This window comes from Temnothorax nylanderi, unplaced genomic scaffold (assembly GCF_030848795.1).
Source record: "Temnothorax nylanderi isolate EJ_2023f unplaced genomic scaffold, tnyl_v1.0 TNYL_tig0414_pilon, whole genome shotgun sequence".
NCBI classification, from domain to species: domain Eukaryota; kingdom Metazoa; phylum Arthropoda; class Insecta; order Hymenoptera; family Formicidae; genus Temnothorax; species Temnothorax nylanderi.
In genome coordinates this window covers 142645-159677 of record NW_027249476.1, presented here as the reverse complement: position 1 = coordinate 159677, position 17033 = coordinate 142645, and the positions used below count along the sequence as shown (strand labels likewise).

General features: G+C 32.8%; 1 protein-coding gene across 1 annotated transcript; it reads right to left on the bottom strand.

Moving 5' to 3' along the window:
- Positions 1-686: 686 nt before the first annotated feature.
- LOC139782452 (uncharacterized) lies at positions 687-16701 on the bottom strand. The gene is made up of 3 exons (XM_071721483.1): positions 16578-16701; positions 1043-1608; positions 687-734 (listed from the first exon to the last, which is right to left on the bottom strand). The coding sequence occupies exons 1-3, from the start codon at positions 16699-16701 to the stop codon at positions 687-689; spliced, it is 738 nt and encodes a 245-aa protein (XP_071577584.1).
- Between the last annotated feature and the right edge of the window lie 332 nt (positions 16702-17033).

Below are 17033 nucleotides of genomic sequence, written 5' to 3'. Positions count from 1 at the left end.
AAAAACATTTCGGGTGATGTATGTTTGAACGTTTTTAACTTAAAAACTATTGGACCGAATTTTTACCACAAGTATATGAAATAGGGGTAGAATTTTCCGGGGAGTGCTATAGGGTGTATAGTTTTTCGTTATCTATTTTCTGGAAACCGATTTTTTTAATTCTTTATTTTTTAAATATTAAAAAAATTAAAGAAATCGGTTTCCAGAAAATAGATAACGAAAAACTACACACCCTATAGCACTTCCCGGAAAATTCTACCCCTATTTCATATACTTGTGGTAAAAATTCGGTGCAATAGTTTTTAAGTTATTAACGTTCAAACATACACCACCCGTAAGGATTTTATATATTAGTATAGATTATATAACTGCTATTTTTCTTTGTATTTCCTGTGATATACTCTTTTTCTTGAGTTTGACCCCCCTTGAAATTCAATATTGGCCTTTATATCAATTTAAAAGTAATAAATAAACAAAATAAAAATAAGAAATGAATTAAAAAATAATACTAAAAAGTGACAAAAATAAAAAACCTAATTATTTACATGTAACAAGTAGCATTACTTTTTTAAACTTATACATAATTACATCTAAAAGTATATGTACGTGTGCGCGTGCGCACGTATCTGAAAATGATGACAAAAATATAGAATGTTAAGAAAAGGCCGTCCATTAAGTACAAAGCGTTACTCCTCACGAAAAATTGTGTCGAAAACTTCTGAACCATTATACGTCTAATAAAGCAGAAATTATTATATAAAAACAATCCAATTAACGTTGTCCTTTAACCAGTACGTTCAATGAACCGCTTTTAATAGTGGAACTTAGCAACAAATCGCTCACGCCTACTATCAGGCGCATGGTTCATTGATGTACTCCCGGCTAAAGGACGACATCGATTGGATTATTTTTTTAATAATTACTATTTTATTAAGCGATATAGAAAAAAACGGTTCAGGACTGTTTGACTTAATGTTCGTGAAAAATAATGCTATATGCCTAGGAGACGATCTTTACTTAACATCCTGTATAAATAACATACCTCTGGTGCACGATGCAAATTTTTTAATATTATTTCCATGAAAATTCTTTGTGTACTTGCTAAATCCTTTATTAGGTCCTCCCATTTATTTTTGTTGCACAATTCTTTCATTTTCTTACGTTGCAGCTGGATGTACTTTCTCTTCTTGTATAATTGTTTTTGCATTTTTCTAAGTTTCTTTTTCATTACATTTTTATACGATTTCATTGCGCTGTAGTTTCTTTTTTCTCCTCGTATTTCTCTTGTTTCTTCAATTGGGTTGTAATTTATTTCCTCTTCTTGTATTTCTTCTGTTTCTTCAAAAATTGGTATTAAATTAGATTCACATCCAACATTTTTCGCGATCTGTACATTTGGATTTTCTTCGTAATTGCAACATGGCTGTTTATGTATTTCTGGCACATTAATATCTGGTGTATTAATGACTGCTATATTAATATTGGGTATATTAATATTAGGAACTGCAATTTCTTTTAAAATTCGCCGTTTTGTGTAATCACAAATTAGATCGTCAGAAAAATGTAGGGTGCAAATTCTCAATTTATCCAATCTTTGTTTTGGTGCATCTGTAACAGAAGTACAGATTTTATACATTAATTTATGTACTATAATGTATATCTTTTATCATAGAGAACTGATCGTGGAGATAAGGCTCGGATTTTATGTTCTCTTAGACAGGAACACAATGCTTACGTAATCCTGTAATCCACTCAGTAATTACAAAATGTTATTTTAGAATGAAGAAGAAATTTAAAAGTTTTGATCAATTTTTTCCATGCTTAATTAAGAAATTATTAAATAAAATCCATCTAATTGGTATAGTTTTTCAAATGGACATACATCCGTAAGCCATCTCACTGGTAAAAATCATAATACTTAACGAACGTATATTTGTTTAAAGATTGGCACTAATTGGATAGACTTACTAAATAATTACTTCTTTATTAAATATCGGGAAAAAATGTTTCATTTTTAAGACTTTTTTATCTAAAAATAATGTAATTGAAAATAAATGAACACAAAATCTAAAGCAAGTACGAAATGTGTTAAGTATATATATTTTCTCTCTCTCTTTCTCGCGCGCGCGCGTGCGTGTGTGTGTGCGTGTGTGTGCGTGCGTGTGCGTGTGTGTGTGTGTGTGTGTGCGCGCGTGTGTGTGCGTGTGTGTGTGTGTGCGTGCGTGTGCGTGCGTGTGTGTGCGTGTGTGTGCGTGTGTGTGTGCGTGTGTGCGTGTGTGCGTGTGTGCGTGTGTGCGTGTGTGCGTGTGTGCGTGTGTGCGTGTGTGCGTGTGTACGTGTGTGTGTGTGTGTGTGTGTGTGTGTGTGTGTGTGTGTGTGTGTGTGTGTGTGTGTGTGTGTGTGTGTGTGTGTGTGTGTGTGTGTGTGTGTGTGTGTGTGTGTGTGTGTGTGTGTTTATCTGCTGTTTGTCTGTTTGCCAGTCTATCAAAGAAAATGAGAAACAGTAGGACATATATATGGGGCATTCCATGCCAAATCAACCAATGATTGACCCCGACCATTTTTGATTTGGCTGATAATTTTTTGTGTTTTTGCACTAAATGAAAGTAGCTTCCATGATTTTTTGTAGATTTTTATCTCTACTCATACTTAAGTTATGGATTTTTGAAAAAAAATGCAGTTTAAAATTTGGCAAATTTCAAATGCTTGTAACTTTAAGAAGAAAAAAGATATTGTAAAAAACAAGGTGGGCTTTCTTTTCGTTTTTCTCTGTACTTTTCGAAGAAAATATCGAAAAAATGTTTAATGGGCAATATGACTGTTTTTTTTAAGGATTTAAGTAAAAAATGTTTGTTTTTCTCAGTGCGACCGTTTTGATTTTTTTCAAAAAAATCTCACAAATTCTAGACTTAATTTCGAAATTTTCAAGACCTAGAAGAAAATAGGATTCCAATAACTTCGATTTTTTAAGAGACTTTTTCTTCATTTTTTTTCGAAAATATTTTTTTAAAAATAAGATAGACTCTACCGATAGCTATAAAAAAATTTGATAAATTTATAGACAGCAATCCTGAAATTTCTATCTATGGGTAAAGAGGAAATTCGAATATTTTCTATTTTTTAATTGCATTTTTACTTATTTTTATTATTAAATTACTTTTTTTTAATAGAATATTATAAATTGGGGAACTTTAACGGTTAGCATGTAACAATTAAATCATATAGTTAATGAAAAAAACACATATATTATCTGTAAAATTAGCAATCAGATTTATTTGAAAATAAAATAAATAAATCAAAATCAAAATTAAAGATAAACATAAAATAAATGATAAATATATCAAAAAATTATGCCATATAACTATTTATTTTTTTTTTTTTTAATTATCTTATGTAATTTTACATCATTACATCGAGAGAATATTTTCACATTTACATTTCCATTCTTATCAGGTATAACGCAATGGATTTTGTGTGTTTCCGGTATACGTTTAGCACTTGCGAAGCGGTCTAGAAGCTTTGTTGCCATTAATTTGTAATCTTCTTTTGAAGAAAATTTAACCTCCATATTAGGCAAATTATTAGATTGTGACGCCCATTCAAAAAATTCTTGTGGTGTTGTTATTTGTTGATCAGAAGGAAGTTGGAGACTGGCTCGAGCAGCCATTCTCTTTACCGTACCACCAATACCATCACACGGGCCTTTGCCATGCGCAGTAGCAAAAAATTGCCATTCAGCTTGTATCCCATGGTCTTCTTTATGATAATACAAGTTGATAAAGTTTTTATAGTTTTTAAACTGTTGCGGTGCGCCGTCTGAGAAATAATAAATTTTAGAAATATTCCCAGAAAGTGTTTTGATGAAATCGATTACATTTTTCGAGTAGACATGGACAGCTACGGCATCATGACTCATACAATCTGATATAATAACCAAACTCTTATGCATAAGTTCATTGTTAGCTCTAAAATAAACGACGATTGGATATACCGTGGCCTGATTATTATTCCAATGAAATCCAGGCGCTGCACTCTGAACTATAAATGCGTAATTTTCAACGAAATCACAAATAACAATAAATTCATTGTCCGGCAGAGAATTTTTAAGACTTTTCAAAAAAGCTGCTTGCTGTTTAGCAATAAAATCATGTGGTAGACCTATGTGAACCTGGCACCCGACTTTCGAAAAATTAATTTTTTTTTACGGAAAACGTTAGCATTTCGTTTGTAGTTGTTTGTAGTAACAAAAATTTCGTTTGTAGTTCAATACATTAAAAATTATAAACATTTAAAAAATGACTCGCACCCCACTTTGAGATATCTCAAATCCGCTTGCGCCATCTTCTTCAGAATCGTTTGTAGTTGTTTGTAGTGCTTTTCTTTTCGTTTGTAGTTGAACTGTTTAAAAGTTACAACAATTTAAAAAAATAATAAAAACCTAACTTTGCCAATTTTGGAGATATCTCAAATCCGCTTGCGCCATCTTCTTCAGAATCGTTTGTAGTTGTTTGTAGTGCTTTTCTTTTCGTTTGTAGTTGAACTGTTTAAAAGTTACAACAATTTAAAAAAATAATAAAAACCTAACTTTGCCAATTTTGGAGATATCTCAAATCCGTTTGCGCCATCTTCTTCAGAAGCGTTTGTAGTTGTTTGTAGTGCTTTTCTTTTCGTTTGTAGTTGAACCGTTTAAAAGTTACAACAATTTAAAAAAATAATAAAAACCTAACTTTGCCAATTTTGGAGATATCTCAAATCCGCTTGCGCCATCTTCTTCAGAATCGTTTGTAGTTGTTTGTAGTGCTTTTCTTTTCGTTTGTAGTTGAACCGTTTAAAAGTTACAACAATTTAAAAAAATAATAAAAACCTAACTTTGCCAATTTTGGAGATATCTCAAATCCGCTTGCGCCATCTTTTCAGAATCGTTTGTAGTTGTTTGTAGTGCTTTTCTTTTCGTTTGTAGTTGAACTGTTTAAAAGTTACAACAATTTAAAAAAATAATAAAAACCTAACTTTGCCAATTTTGGAGATATCTCAAATCCGCTTGCGCCATCTTCTTCAGAATCGTTTGTAGTTGTTTGTAGTGCTTTTCTTTTCGTTTGTAGTTGAACCGTTTAAAAGTTACAACAATTTAAAAAAATAATAAAAACCTAACTTTGCCAATTTTGGAGATATCTCAAATCCGCTTGCGCCATCTTCTTCAGAATCGTTTGTAGTTGTTTGTAGTGCTTTTCTTTTCGTTTGTAGTTGCACCGTTTAAAAGTTACAACAATTTAAGAAAATAATAAAAACCTAACTTTGCCAATTTTTAAGATATCTCAAATCCGCTTGCGTCATCTTCTTCAGAATCGTTTGTAGTTGTTTGTAGTGCTTTTCCTTTTGTTTGTAGTTGCACCATTCACAAGACACGATTATTTAAACAATTGCAAAAGAAAGGAACTTTGATTTTGAAATTAATGTTGAGACGAACAACTACAAACAGTTTCGAAGCTTGAGCTCATAGCAGATTGTCTCCACGTTAGTTTGTAAGGGGCTGCAATCAAAATTAGTGTTTTACAAACTGCAAACGATTTTGTAGTTACTGTTTAAAGGCTATTTAATTTGTTATTTTAATTTTTCGAAGGACTAGAATCAAAATTAATATTATTATAAACGATTTTACAGCGGTTTGTCTTTATGTACTGTTTGCTAAGAAAACTACAATCGAATTTAATGGCATTGCACACAACTACGAACAATTTTCGAGCTAGAGTTTAAAGCCTATATTCGATTCGAGCACGCTATACTCTAATCTTACAAATACTGCTGTTATTGATGAATATCAACAAGATGGAACACTACAATGAAATTCCGTTCTTAGCATTACCCGAAACCGACGACGAGGACGTGACGGAAAACCGGTTTCACTTTTTAGTTTTTTTGTTTTTTTAAATTTTTTTATTTACTTTTTTTTATATTTTTTTACATTTTAATTTTTTTGTGCTTTTCTGTTTTCTGAACTTCTCTATAGCCTATAAAACCTTTATATTACGTAACAGTGTCGATAAAAGTGAGGGACTTTTAATCGGACGTCGACTCAACTGTCTTGGAGACTCGGACATAAAATAATATGTGGATATCGTGTTTCTGCAAGCGCGTTCTCGCAGTGACTGCCATAACTCGTTTTTGCAAATCGTTATGGCTTTCCCACTTGCCGGTAACTCGTTTAATGAACGCAAAATAATGCTCGTTAATGTGGACAATCGCGGAAACAAATTTATAAGTATACTTATCACAAATCAGCTTATCTGGTATTTCTTCGATGGTAAATTGTCTCCTGCAATTTGGATAGCCATTTCGAGCTGAAAGTAGACGATTTCCAACATCCTCGATATCGAGTATCATGTGACCACCTCCCGATAAGCCTTTCGAAATATTAGGACTCTTGCATCGAAAACACGTGCTTGTACTTCTGGGTTTACACGTTTCGTTCACAGCTTCTTGCAGACCTGCCATGCCACGTCTGTATATTGGGACTAGATTTAGATGTAGAACCGACATAATCTTTGAGTTTTCGAACAGGCAATCAGCGCATCGAACAGTTTTTGAAAAAGATGGCACATCACGGAGAATTTTTTCTTGCAGATATGAAATATTAATTGTACAATCTAATATTCCATCTTTTATTTTCTTAGTGGTACTTAAAATACATCCTCGCTTTTTGTACAGCTTTGCCGTCACACCCGTCGTTGATAATGCTTGAACAAATTCAGATAGATAGGTTTTATTGTCCGTAAGATATTGGAAATATGAAGCAAAATCGTGACATGCAGCTAATATGCTTTGAACGGTGGAATCAAACGCACATGTGTTTCGTACGCTAACGATGTGTTCACCGATGTTTACCGGTTTTAACAAATTTCCGTTCACAAGCAAAGGCAACGTTGGGGTAAATTTCGGCCGTTTGTGAATAATCTCGATATCAGGACATGCGGTGAGATATTTACCTCTTTTGTTCGCTTTACCTGATATCTTCGGTTTTATTGGACTTATCTTTTTGTTCAGACCTTTCCAATTCTCGGCCTCGTTGAGAAAGGATGTTTCGGAGGCAACACTGTCAACAGTAGTATCTCTCGATTGGGATGATACTCTTTTTAGTTCACTTATCAAGTCCTCCGAATGATCAGTGTGAGAACCGTAACGTGTATCATCGTTTGCCGACTGCAACGAATTGCCGATAAGATCTTTTGTGTCGTTCATAGCTACTACTTGAGGTTTCATTGGTGAGAGATCAACGGATAACGAATTTTCGATTTCAACGAGGGGGGACTTCTTAAAGAAATCCCGACTGTCAACAAAAGTATCTTTAAGCTTGTGTGATTCTGCAATAGTAAGGTCCATTACTTCAGGCATAGCGTGTACGATCTTCGGATTTTTTTTCTTACTTTCTTTTTCCGGCGCATTTAACAATTTATTAGTTCCCATCAAAGACCTGAGGTGAATAACGAGGTATTTATCTATCCTGATAGCTTTACCATTTTTAAAAACTAGATGTTTGAGTTCCCGAAAATATTCTTCACTTCGAGCTGAACTAGCAACACGTTTATCTCCCAACTCTACGATAATAGAGTTTTGTTGATCATTGGCTGTCATTACGGCTGTCCACAAAACGAACTGTTTGGACAATTTGAAGAGACTAGAACCGAAACCAGCGCAATGGTATGGATTTAATCGACCTTGCTTCAAGTTACAGGTGCTGTTTGTTTTGATTTTTTCCAGAATCGCATCGATTGCACTGTTCGATTGTAAAGTTATTTCGTTGTCAGAGTCTTCGAATCGTTCTAGCAAATCAGAATCACTGTTTTCGGAATTTTTTGGCGTATCGGTAGGAAGATCATAAGATTTTAAACGATTCATAACCCTATTATGAGCAGCGAAGCAATGGCTTTCTTTATCGTCAATATCTTCGTGAGTCGAAAAAGCTATTGATAGAATGTCCGTACATATTTCAATGAACTTATTAATCTCTGTGCACGTACTCAAAAGACCGACACAGCGTAGATAAAAGTCCTTTTTGTCAAGAGATTCATGCTGGAAGCAGCTCCAACGCGCAACTAATTTGATTAGATGTGCGATATCAATGCGAATGAGACATCGGGGGCGTTGAACACGCATGGATGAGGAGTTATTATCGAAGACGATACAGTTCTCGATATACGTCTTAAGATCGCTGTTGTTGAACGCTAAAGAAGTTGCATTCAGAAGTGCCGGTGAGTAATCTATGACCACTTGTTTCGGAATTGACCCCCCAGAACGTAACCACTCTCGCATCCAATACGTCAATGTATTAGTATCATGCTTTTCAGAAATTAATTGAAATAAAGGCAGGATTTTTCTGCGATAACCGCAAACAGCCTGGTAGAGATAAATAACTCGTTTCGAGCCATCCGGTTTTGAAATTTGTTTTACCAGTCCACCCGTTGCGTCAACGCTAATGCTACCGATATCGTCTTCCTTCTGAAACTTGTTATACAGAAAGAGCTGCGTGGGACTCCAATACATCACATAAAATTTATCAAGCCCAATTTCGTAAATACACCCACTAAACTCTTGACCGTACTTCATGTCCCATACTGAGGCAAGAGCAGCTTTAACTTTGAACAACCCCAACTCTTTATCTCGAGCTTCCTGTTTTGCTTTACGTGCAACATCTTCCGAAGGTAGGTTGGCCTGTACAACATCTCCGAATTCCATTAACCTATTAGCTTCATTCCGTCGCCAAGCGTAAGTTGATGTACTCTGCAATTCCTTTCCAATACGAATCCGTCTGTCACCACGTACTTGCCGCTTTTTTTCATGCGCTATCCCACGAGAATCAAAAGTGGAAACATGTAAGGTCGGGCCATCCTCAGTCGGTTCGCTTTGACAATAGATGTGAATCTTTGATTTACATTCTGAGCAACTGCCCTTAATTGACAAGAATATCTCGCCAGGATTTCGATTAATTTTTGCGTTTTTAAAAGAGTAGGGGCAGGGCAATTTTAAATGACTCCATAAAACATCGTATACTGCATCAGCCCAACCAATAACAAGTACCTCGTATTTGCGATGTTTGTATTCTACGATGTGGGATTTAAGAGTATCCCATTCGCTTTTTGACATCGTTATTGCTTTGCGTATAGCTGGTAACATGCAATTCGTTTCACCCATAGACCAATTCGAATCGTCTCGCGAATCATTCGCATTGTGTCAAAAGTACTTTCGTTGGTACATTCCAATGTTTCGACTCCATGTATTTTATTGAAAACGTCATTCCTATTTTGTGACAAATAAAGGTAGATGTAATCCTTTGTCATCTTACCTTGCATCGCATCGACCGCCTTTTGCCAAACATCGTCGCCCCACGGCAAAAGTTTACCTTTATTGTCCAAAAACCAAAGCCCTTTCAAGGCTTCGTAAACTTTATTTGGCGGATTCGCCGACTCTCGAGGCATTTTTATATTACAAAGCTGTTATATTACAAAGCTGTTATATTACAAAGCCCCACTATCACGCATACAGAGCGGTGATGTCAGATCGCGGGCCTGGTAGCATGCGATAGCATACGTACGTAAGCGTCGTATTGTGAACGTGCGCGCTCGGAACTTCGGACTGAAACCGACGCGACGTCGAACAATAGAAGAAACAAATGACGATCTGTCTTCTACTCTCGCTCGGGCGAGTTGGTGTTCTTGGTGACGCGATATTCAACTCTAATTGCAAACAGATTAAGATATTACGCGCGTGTACAATACATATATCTTTTCATCCGCGGGCGATACAAATTCGACTCCGCACGGAAAAAATGTACTTGAAAATATATGTTAATGAATATATATCGTGTGTATAAATTATGTATAGTTGTGGCATAATCTCTAACTGACATGAAAGATTGTAGTAAGGTATAATATGTTAATTATAAATTAAATTCCGTAGTGTAAACTTTTCCGTCTCAACTTTCTTTATTAAAGACACAATTACGTTTAAACAATTGCACAAAATAACGGAACTTTTTCGTTTCACGGTATCTTTAATATTGAAAAAATTCCGTTATTTTGTGCAATTGTTCAAACGTAATTGTGTTAGTTTTTATTATTTTCTTAAATTGTTGTAACTTTTAAACGGTGCAACTACAAACGAAAAGAAAAGCACTACATACAACTACAAACGATTCTGAAGAAGATGGCGCAAGCGGATTTGAGATATCTCAAAAATTGGCAAAGTTAGGTCTTATTTATTTTTTTAAATTGTTGTAACTTTTAAACGGTTCAACTACAAACGAAAAGAAAAGCACTACAAACAACTACAAACGATTCTGAAGAAGATGGCGCAAGCGGATTTGAGATATCTCCAAAATTGGCAAAGTTAGGTTTTTATTATTTTTTTAAATTGTTGTAACTTTTAAACGGTTCAACTACAAACGAAAAGAAAAGCACTACAAACAACTACAAACGATTCTGAAGAAGATGGCGCAAGCGGATTTGAGATATCTCCAAAATTGGCAAAGTTAGGTTTTTATTATTTTTTTAAATTGTTGTAACTTTTAAACGGTTCAACTACAAACGAAAAGAAAAGCACTACAAACAACTACAAACGCTTCTGAAGAAGATGGCGCAAGCGGATTTGAGATATCTCCAAAATTGGCAAAGTTAGGTTTTTATTATTTTTTTAAATTGTTGTAACTTTTAAACAGTTCAACTACAAACGAAAAGAAAAGCACTACAAACAACTACAAACGATTCTGAAGAAGATGGCGCAAGCGGATTTGAGATATCTCCAAAATTGGCAAAGTTAGGTTTTTATTATTTTTTTAAATTGTTGTAACTTTTAAACGGTTCAACTACAAACGAAAAGAAAAGCACTACAAACAACTACAAACGCTTCTGAAGAAGATGGCGCAAGCGGATTTGAGATATCTCCAAAATTGGCAAAGTTAGGTTTTTATTATTTTTTTAAATTGTTGTAACTTTTAAACAGTTCAACTACAAACGAAAAGAAAGCACTACAAACAACTACAAACGATTCTGAAGAAGATGGCGCAAGCGGATTTGAGATATCTCCAAAATTGGCAAAGTTAGGTTTTTATTATTTTTTTAAATTGTTGTAACTTTTAAACAGTTCAACTACAAACGAAAAGAAAAGCACTACAAACAACTACAAACGCTTCTGAAGAAGATGGCGCAAGCGGATTTGAGATATCTCCAAAATTGGCAAAGTTAGGTTTTTATTATTTTTTTAAATTGTTGTAACTTTTAAACAGTTCAACTACAAACGAAAAGAAAAGCACTACAAACAACTACAAACGCTTCTGAAGAAGATGGCGCAAGCGGATTTGAGATATCTCCAAAATTGGCAAAGTTAGGTTTTTATTATTTTTTTAAATTGTTGTAACTTTTAAACAGTTCAACTACAAACGAAAAGAAAAGCACTACAAACAACTACAAACGATTCTGAAGAAGATGGCGCAAGCGGATTTGAGATATCTCCAAAATTGGCAAAGTTAGGTTTTTATTATTTTTTTAAATTGTTGTAACTTTTAAACGGTTCAACTACAAACGAAAAGAAAAGCACTACAAACAACTACAAACGATTCTGAAGAAGATGGCGCAAGCGGATTTGAGATATCTCCAAAATTGGCAAAGTTAGGTTTTTATTATTTTTTTAAATTGTTGTAACTTTTAAACGGTTCAACTACAAACGAAAAGAAAAGCACTACAAACAACTACAAACGCTTCTGAAGAAGATGGCGCAAGCGGATTTGAGATATCTCCAAAATTGGCAAAGTTAGGTTTTTATTATTTTTTTAAATTGTTGTAACTTTTAAACAGTTCAACTACAAACGAAAAGAAAAGCACTACAAACAACTACAAACGATTCTGAAGAAGATGGCGCAAGCGGATTTGAGATATCTCCAAAATTGGCAAAGTTAGGTTTTTATTATTTTTTTAAATTGTTGTAACTTTTAAACAGTTCAACTACAAACGAAAAGAAAAGCACTACAAACAACTACAAACGCTTCTGAAGAAGATGGCGCAAGCGGATTTGAGATATCTCCAAAATTGGCAAAGTTAGGTTTTTATTATTTTTTTAAATTGTTGTAACTTTTAAACGGTTCAACTACAAACGAAAAGAAAAGCACTACAAACAACTACAAACGATTCTGAAGAAGATGGCGCAAGCGGATTTGAGATATCTCCAAAATTGGCAAAGTTAGTTTTTATTATTTTTTTAAATTGTTGTAACTTTTAAACGGTTCAACTACAAACGAAAAGAAAAGCACTACAAACAACTAGAAACGATTCTGAAGAAGATGGCGCAAGCGGATTTGAGATATCTCCAAAATTGGCAAAGTTAGGTTTTTATTATTTTTTTAAATTGTTGTAACTTTTAAACGGTTCAACTACAAACGAAAAGAAAAGCACTACATGCAACTACAAACGATTCTGAAGAAGATGGCGCAGCGGATTTGAGATATCTCCAAAATTGGCAAAGTTAGGTTTTTATTATTTTTTTAAATTGTTGTAACTTTTAAACGGTTCAACTACAAACGAAAAGAAAAGCACTACAAACAACTACAAACGATTCTGAAGAAGTTGGCGCAAGCGGATTTGAGATATCTCCAAAATTGGCAAAGTTAGGTTTTTATTATTTTTTTAAATTGTTGTAACTTTTAAACGGTTCAACTACAAACGAAAAGAAAAGCACTACAAACAACTACAAACGATTCTGAAGAAGATGGCGCAAGCGGATTTGAGATATCTCAAAGTGGGGTGCGAGTCATTTTTTAAATGTTTATAATTTTTAATGTATTGAACTACAAACGAAATTTTTGTTACTACAAACAACTACAAACGAAATGCTAACGTTTTCCGTAAAAAAAAATTAATTTTTCGAAAGTCGGGTGCCAGGTTCACATAGGTATGTGGTAGAAGAGCTGTGATTTTTTCACAGAAATTATCGACAAATTCGGATGAACAATGAGAGAATTTTTCTAAGCTAGTTCGTGGTACAGTAATCCATTGACTATAAATCACATTGTCAATCGCATAGTCTTCCATGGTTTGAATTAAGAATTCACGTAAAACTTCTGTTCGAGGACAATGAGGACATTCTCCGAGGTAACATTGTGATGTAGGAACTGAACACATAATTATCCTAAGACAGTCGTTATAATTTTCCAGTTTGAATTCTTGATCTTTTGTTAATGATAACAATTTACCACCTGCAATATGTGGAAAATAGTAAAACTGAAGAAAAAATTTAACTAATATTAAGTCAAGAATTTTGCTCACCAAAAATCATAAGCTTTATATTTTGATGTATCGAGCAAACACAAACGGTATGGGTACCACTACCACCCGCTAAAACGCAATGTTTAGGTCGTAAATCCGCAAACATAGAAAATCCAATCTCAATAGCTGGATTTCTTTCTCGAAATAGTTTATGCAATTCTTTTAAATTAGAAAGAATAAGGCGTTTTTGGACTTAAATTTTTTTGCCTTCATTGCGAGTGATGACATAATCATTCATTCCTGGCATTACAGCGCTCACTTCCTCTTCCTCGTAAAATTTAAGAACAGCTAATTCTGTTTCTTTACAAAGTGGATGACCTATAAAAGATTATTTAATTATTTTATGTCAATTACAGAGGTAAAGAAAATTGATTCAGTAAATAATACAAGCTTGCAAAATTAAATTTATAAAAAGTTGTTTGCATTTTTAAATGGTATTTCTACTTGAATACGTAAATACTATAAAAATATAAATACTATAATATAAATAAAATTGTTATCACATCACATTTAAGTACTATAACATATGACCAATTGCTAAACAAAATGTTTTTTTTATGAGTAAACGTTTATTTTGCTCGAAGTATTTGTTCTATTGAACTATTTTATAATTTTATAATTTATATCAGAAAATGATTAAAGTTGTTTTTAAAATGATACTGAGCTTATTTCTCTTTTTTGAGTAAAATCTTTTTTTTTTAATCCAACAACTCTATATTGTGTGACCTATGCACTTAACGTAATAACTGATGGTTCTTTTTAGCTGAACAGCTATGTTTTAATTATATTATCATAATACCATAAATATGAAAAAGACATGAATATAAATAACAACTAAACACTTAGTGGAAGAAGATTGTAAATAGACACTTATAAAATCTTGTTTTGTAATAAAATAAAATTAATGCGACGTGATAAAAAAAGTAAATTTATTATCAATTTCAGTAGTTAAAAATCTATAAGAATTGCATGAAATAATTAAAATAATTTTTTCATTGTCGACCTGTGTAATTAAACTTTTTACCTTTTTTTGGCCCAGGCATAGATAATATGCCATTGTCCTTAACAAGTTTTTTCGCTGTCCTTGTCATGAAATTGGTTGAACCTATAATCTCCATAATTTTTGATACACTCCAACTTGTCGGCAATAAAGTTAAGATTTGTATTTTTTCGCCACGGGTCGTATATTCGTCATGAAATTTGTCTCGAAGGCTCTCAATCATTTCAATAGCGTCGGAACTATTTAGTTGGTGAATTAACTCAGAATCATTGTCAACTCCATACGTTCGTTTTAAGTTTCGAGCAATAGTATTAACTTTTTCATTCAGATACTCCGTTCTTCTTAACTTCTTAGTAGGAATTGGAGATTGCTCAAGCAACTCTAGAGCTTTGTTCACGACGGGTAAGGAAGTTTGAATGCTTAATGAGCTAATCTGCTGTGATAAAATTTGTTCACCATCACTTGATGCTGAATCTATGAGAAACAATAGAATGATAAAAAAGCTAATAGTTATGCTAAAAAGCTATTAGAGATAGGTGAATATTTTTTAAATAATCAAATTTATTGTACTGGTTGGAGTGTAGATATTTCTAACATTAATGTCATCAGGATTATTCTTTGGTAAATTAGTTTGGCTAACGAGATTAGTGTTACCTATTTTGATCTGTTCAGCATCAATATCAGCATCCAATTTTATATCATCAATAGACATACCTTCATTATTAGTGACTCCAATAATTTGTTCATTAGCCGGCAGACTTTGATTCTTTATTTTTTTTAAACAAGCCGAACATAGACGATCATCTTCTTCAAATTGCCATTGAAGTTGAATATTTTTACTCACTCGACGAAGATTTTTCGTCTTTCTGTGCTTCTTAATCTTGAAAGGATTACAGCAGCGATCAAAAAATTTTATCGGTGCCATGATATCAACAAAATTATTATCAATATAGGTTACCGCGGTAACCTTCGATACCTTCTATTACTACGCCACCTGCACGGGGATTCTCTAACTCCTTAACGACAGTTTCGGTATTGTTGCGTAAGTATTATATATGGTAAAAAAGCTGTGAAACGATACCGAAACTGTCGTTAAGGAGTTAGAGAATCCCTGTGCTGGTATTAAAAAAGTAATACATTCTACTCATAAAACATTTTTCAAAATTCAAATAGAGGTTTCCAGGCTAAAAATTTGAAAAATAAAGTTTTCAGTGCTTCAGTAATTCTTCATTTTTCAAGTCAAGTGCTAAACGTATACCGGAAACACAAAATTCATTGCGTTATACCTGATAAGAATGGAAATGTAAATGTGAAAATATTCTCTCGATGTAATGATGTAAAATTACATAAGATAATTAAAAAAAAAAATAAATAGTTATATGGCATAATTTTTTGATATATTTATCATTTATTTTATGTTTATCTTTAATTTTGATTTTGATTTATTTATTTTATTTTTAAATAAATCTGATTGCTAATTTTACAGATAATATATGTGTTTTTTTCATTAACTATATGATTTAATTGTTACATGCTAACCGTTAAAGTTCCCCAATTTATAATATTCTATTAAAAAAAAGTAATTTAATAATAAAAATAAGTAAAAATGCAATTAAAAAATAGAAAATATTCGAATTTCCTCTTTACCCATAGATAGAAATTTCAGGATTGCTGTCTATAAATTTATCAAATTTTTTTATAGCTATCGGTAAAGTCTATCTTATTTTTAAAAAAATATTTTCGAAAAAAAATGAAGAAAAAGTCTCTTAAAAAATCGAAGTTATTGGAATCCCATTTTCTTCTAGGTCTTGAAAATTTCGAAATTAAGTCTAGAATTTGTGAGATTTTTTTGAAAAAAATCAAAACGGTCGCACTGAGAAAAACAAACATTTTTTACTTAAATCCTTAAAAAAAACAGTCATATTGCCCATTAAACATTTTTTCGATATTTTCTTCGAAAAGTACAGAGAAAAACGAAAAGAAAGCCCACCTTGTTTTTTACAATATCTTTTTTCTTCTTAAAGTTACAAGCATTTGAAATTTGCCAAATTTTAAACTGCATTTTTTTTTCAAAAATCCATAACTTAAGTATGAGTAGAGATAAAAATCTACAAAAAATCATGGAAGCTACTTTCATTTAGTGCAAAAACACAAAAAATTATCAGCCAAATCAAAAATGGTCGGGGTCAATCATTGGTTGATTTGGCATGGAATGCCCCATATATATTTAACTTTTTTGACAATTCTGTTAATTCTGTTAATAAACTTACCAATTAAATCAATTCTTTGGATTGCTATTAACCAACTTCTTCTTCTTTGTTCATCCTTCGGAAAAACGTGCAAGGGAATTTGTTTATTTGACGTGCACTTAGGCACGCAACATTTATAAACCATGGTCTGAAAAATAATTTATAGTTATAAAATAAGGAAAAAAGTATATAATATATAAACAATATGTAATAAATAAATAGACAACAATTTTTTCTTTTTACTTATCAAGAAGTTGTCACACCACACACACAAACGTCAATAAATATGTTACACAAATTTCACACAGAATCACAGGAGTGTTTGCACTAATTAATTATCACTAAAAACACTAAGAAACACTGTAAATGGTTTATAATAGCGTAAAATTAGCGAAACCAGCAACACCATATACTGCATAACCATAACGACAAAAGCTATATTTCGCGCGATTTGGCGCAGCAGTTAACGAGTTTGGT

Bases quoted from the DNA above. Each gene is read 5' to 3' on its own strand.
- LOC139782452 (XM_071721483.1), bottom strand. From the start codon at position 16,701: ATGGTTTATAAATGTTGCGTGCCTAAGTGCACGTCAAATAAACAAATT. The intron at 1,609-16,577 runs GTAAGTTTATTA...CTTCTGTTACAG, and splicing joins CCAAAGAATTGATTTAATTG to ATGCACCAAAACAAAGATTG. The intron at 735-1,042 runs GTATGTTATTTA...CTGCTTTATTAG, and splicing joins ATTTGCATCGTGCACCAGAG to ACGTATAATGGTTCAGAAGT.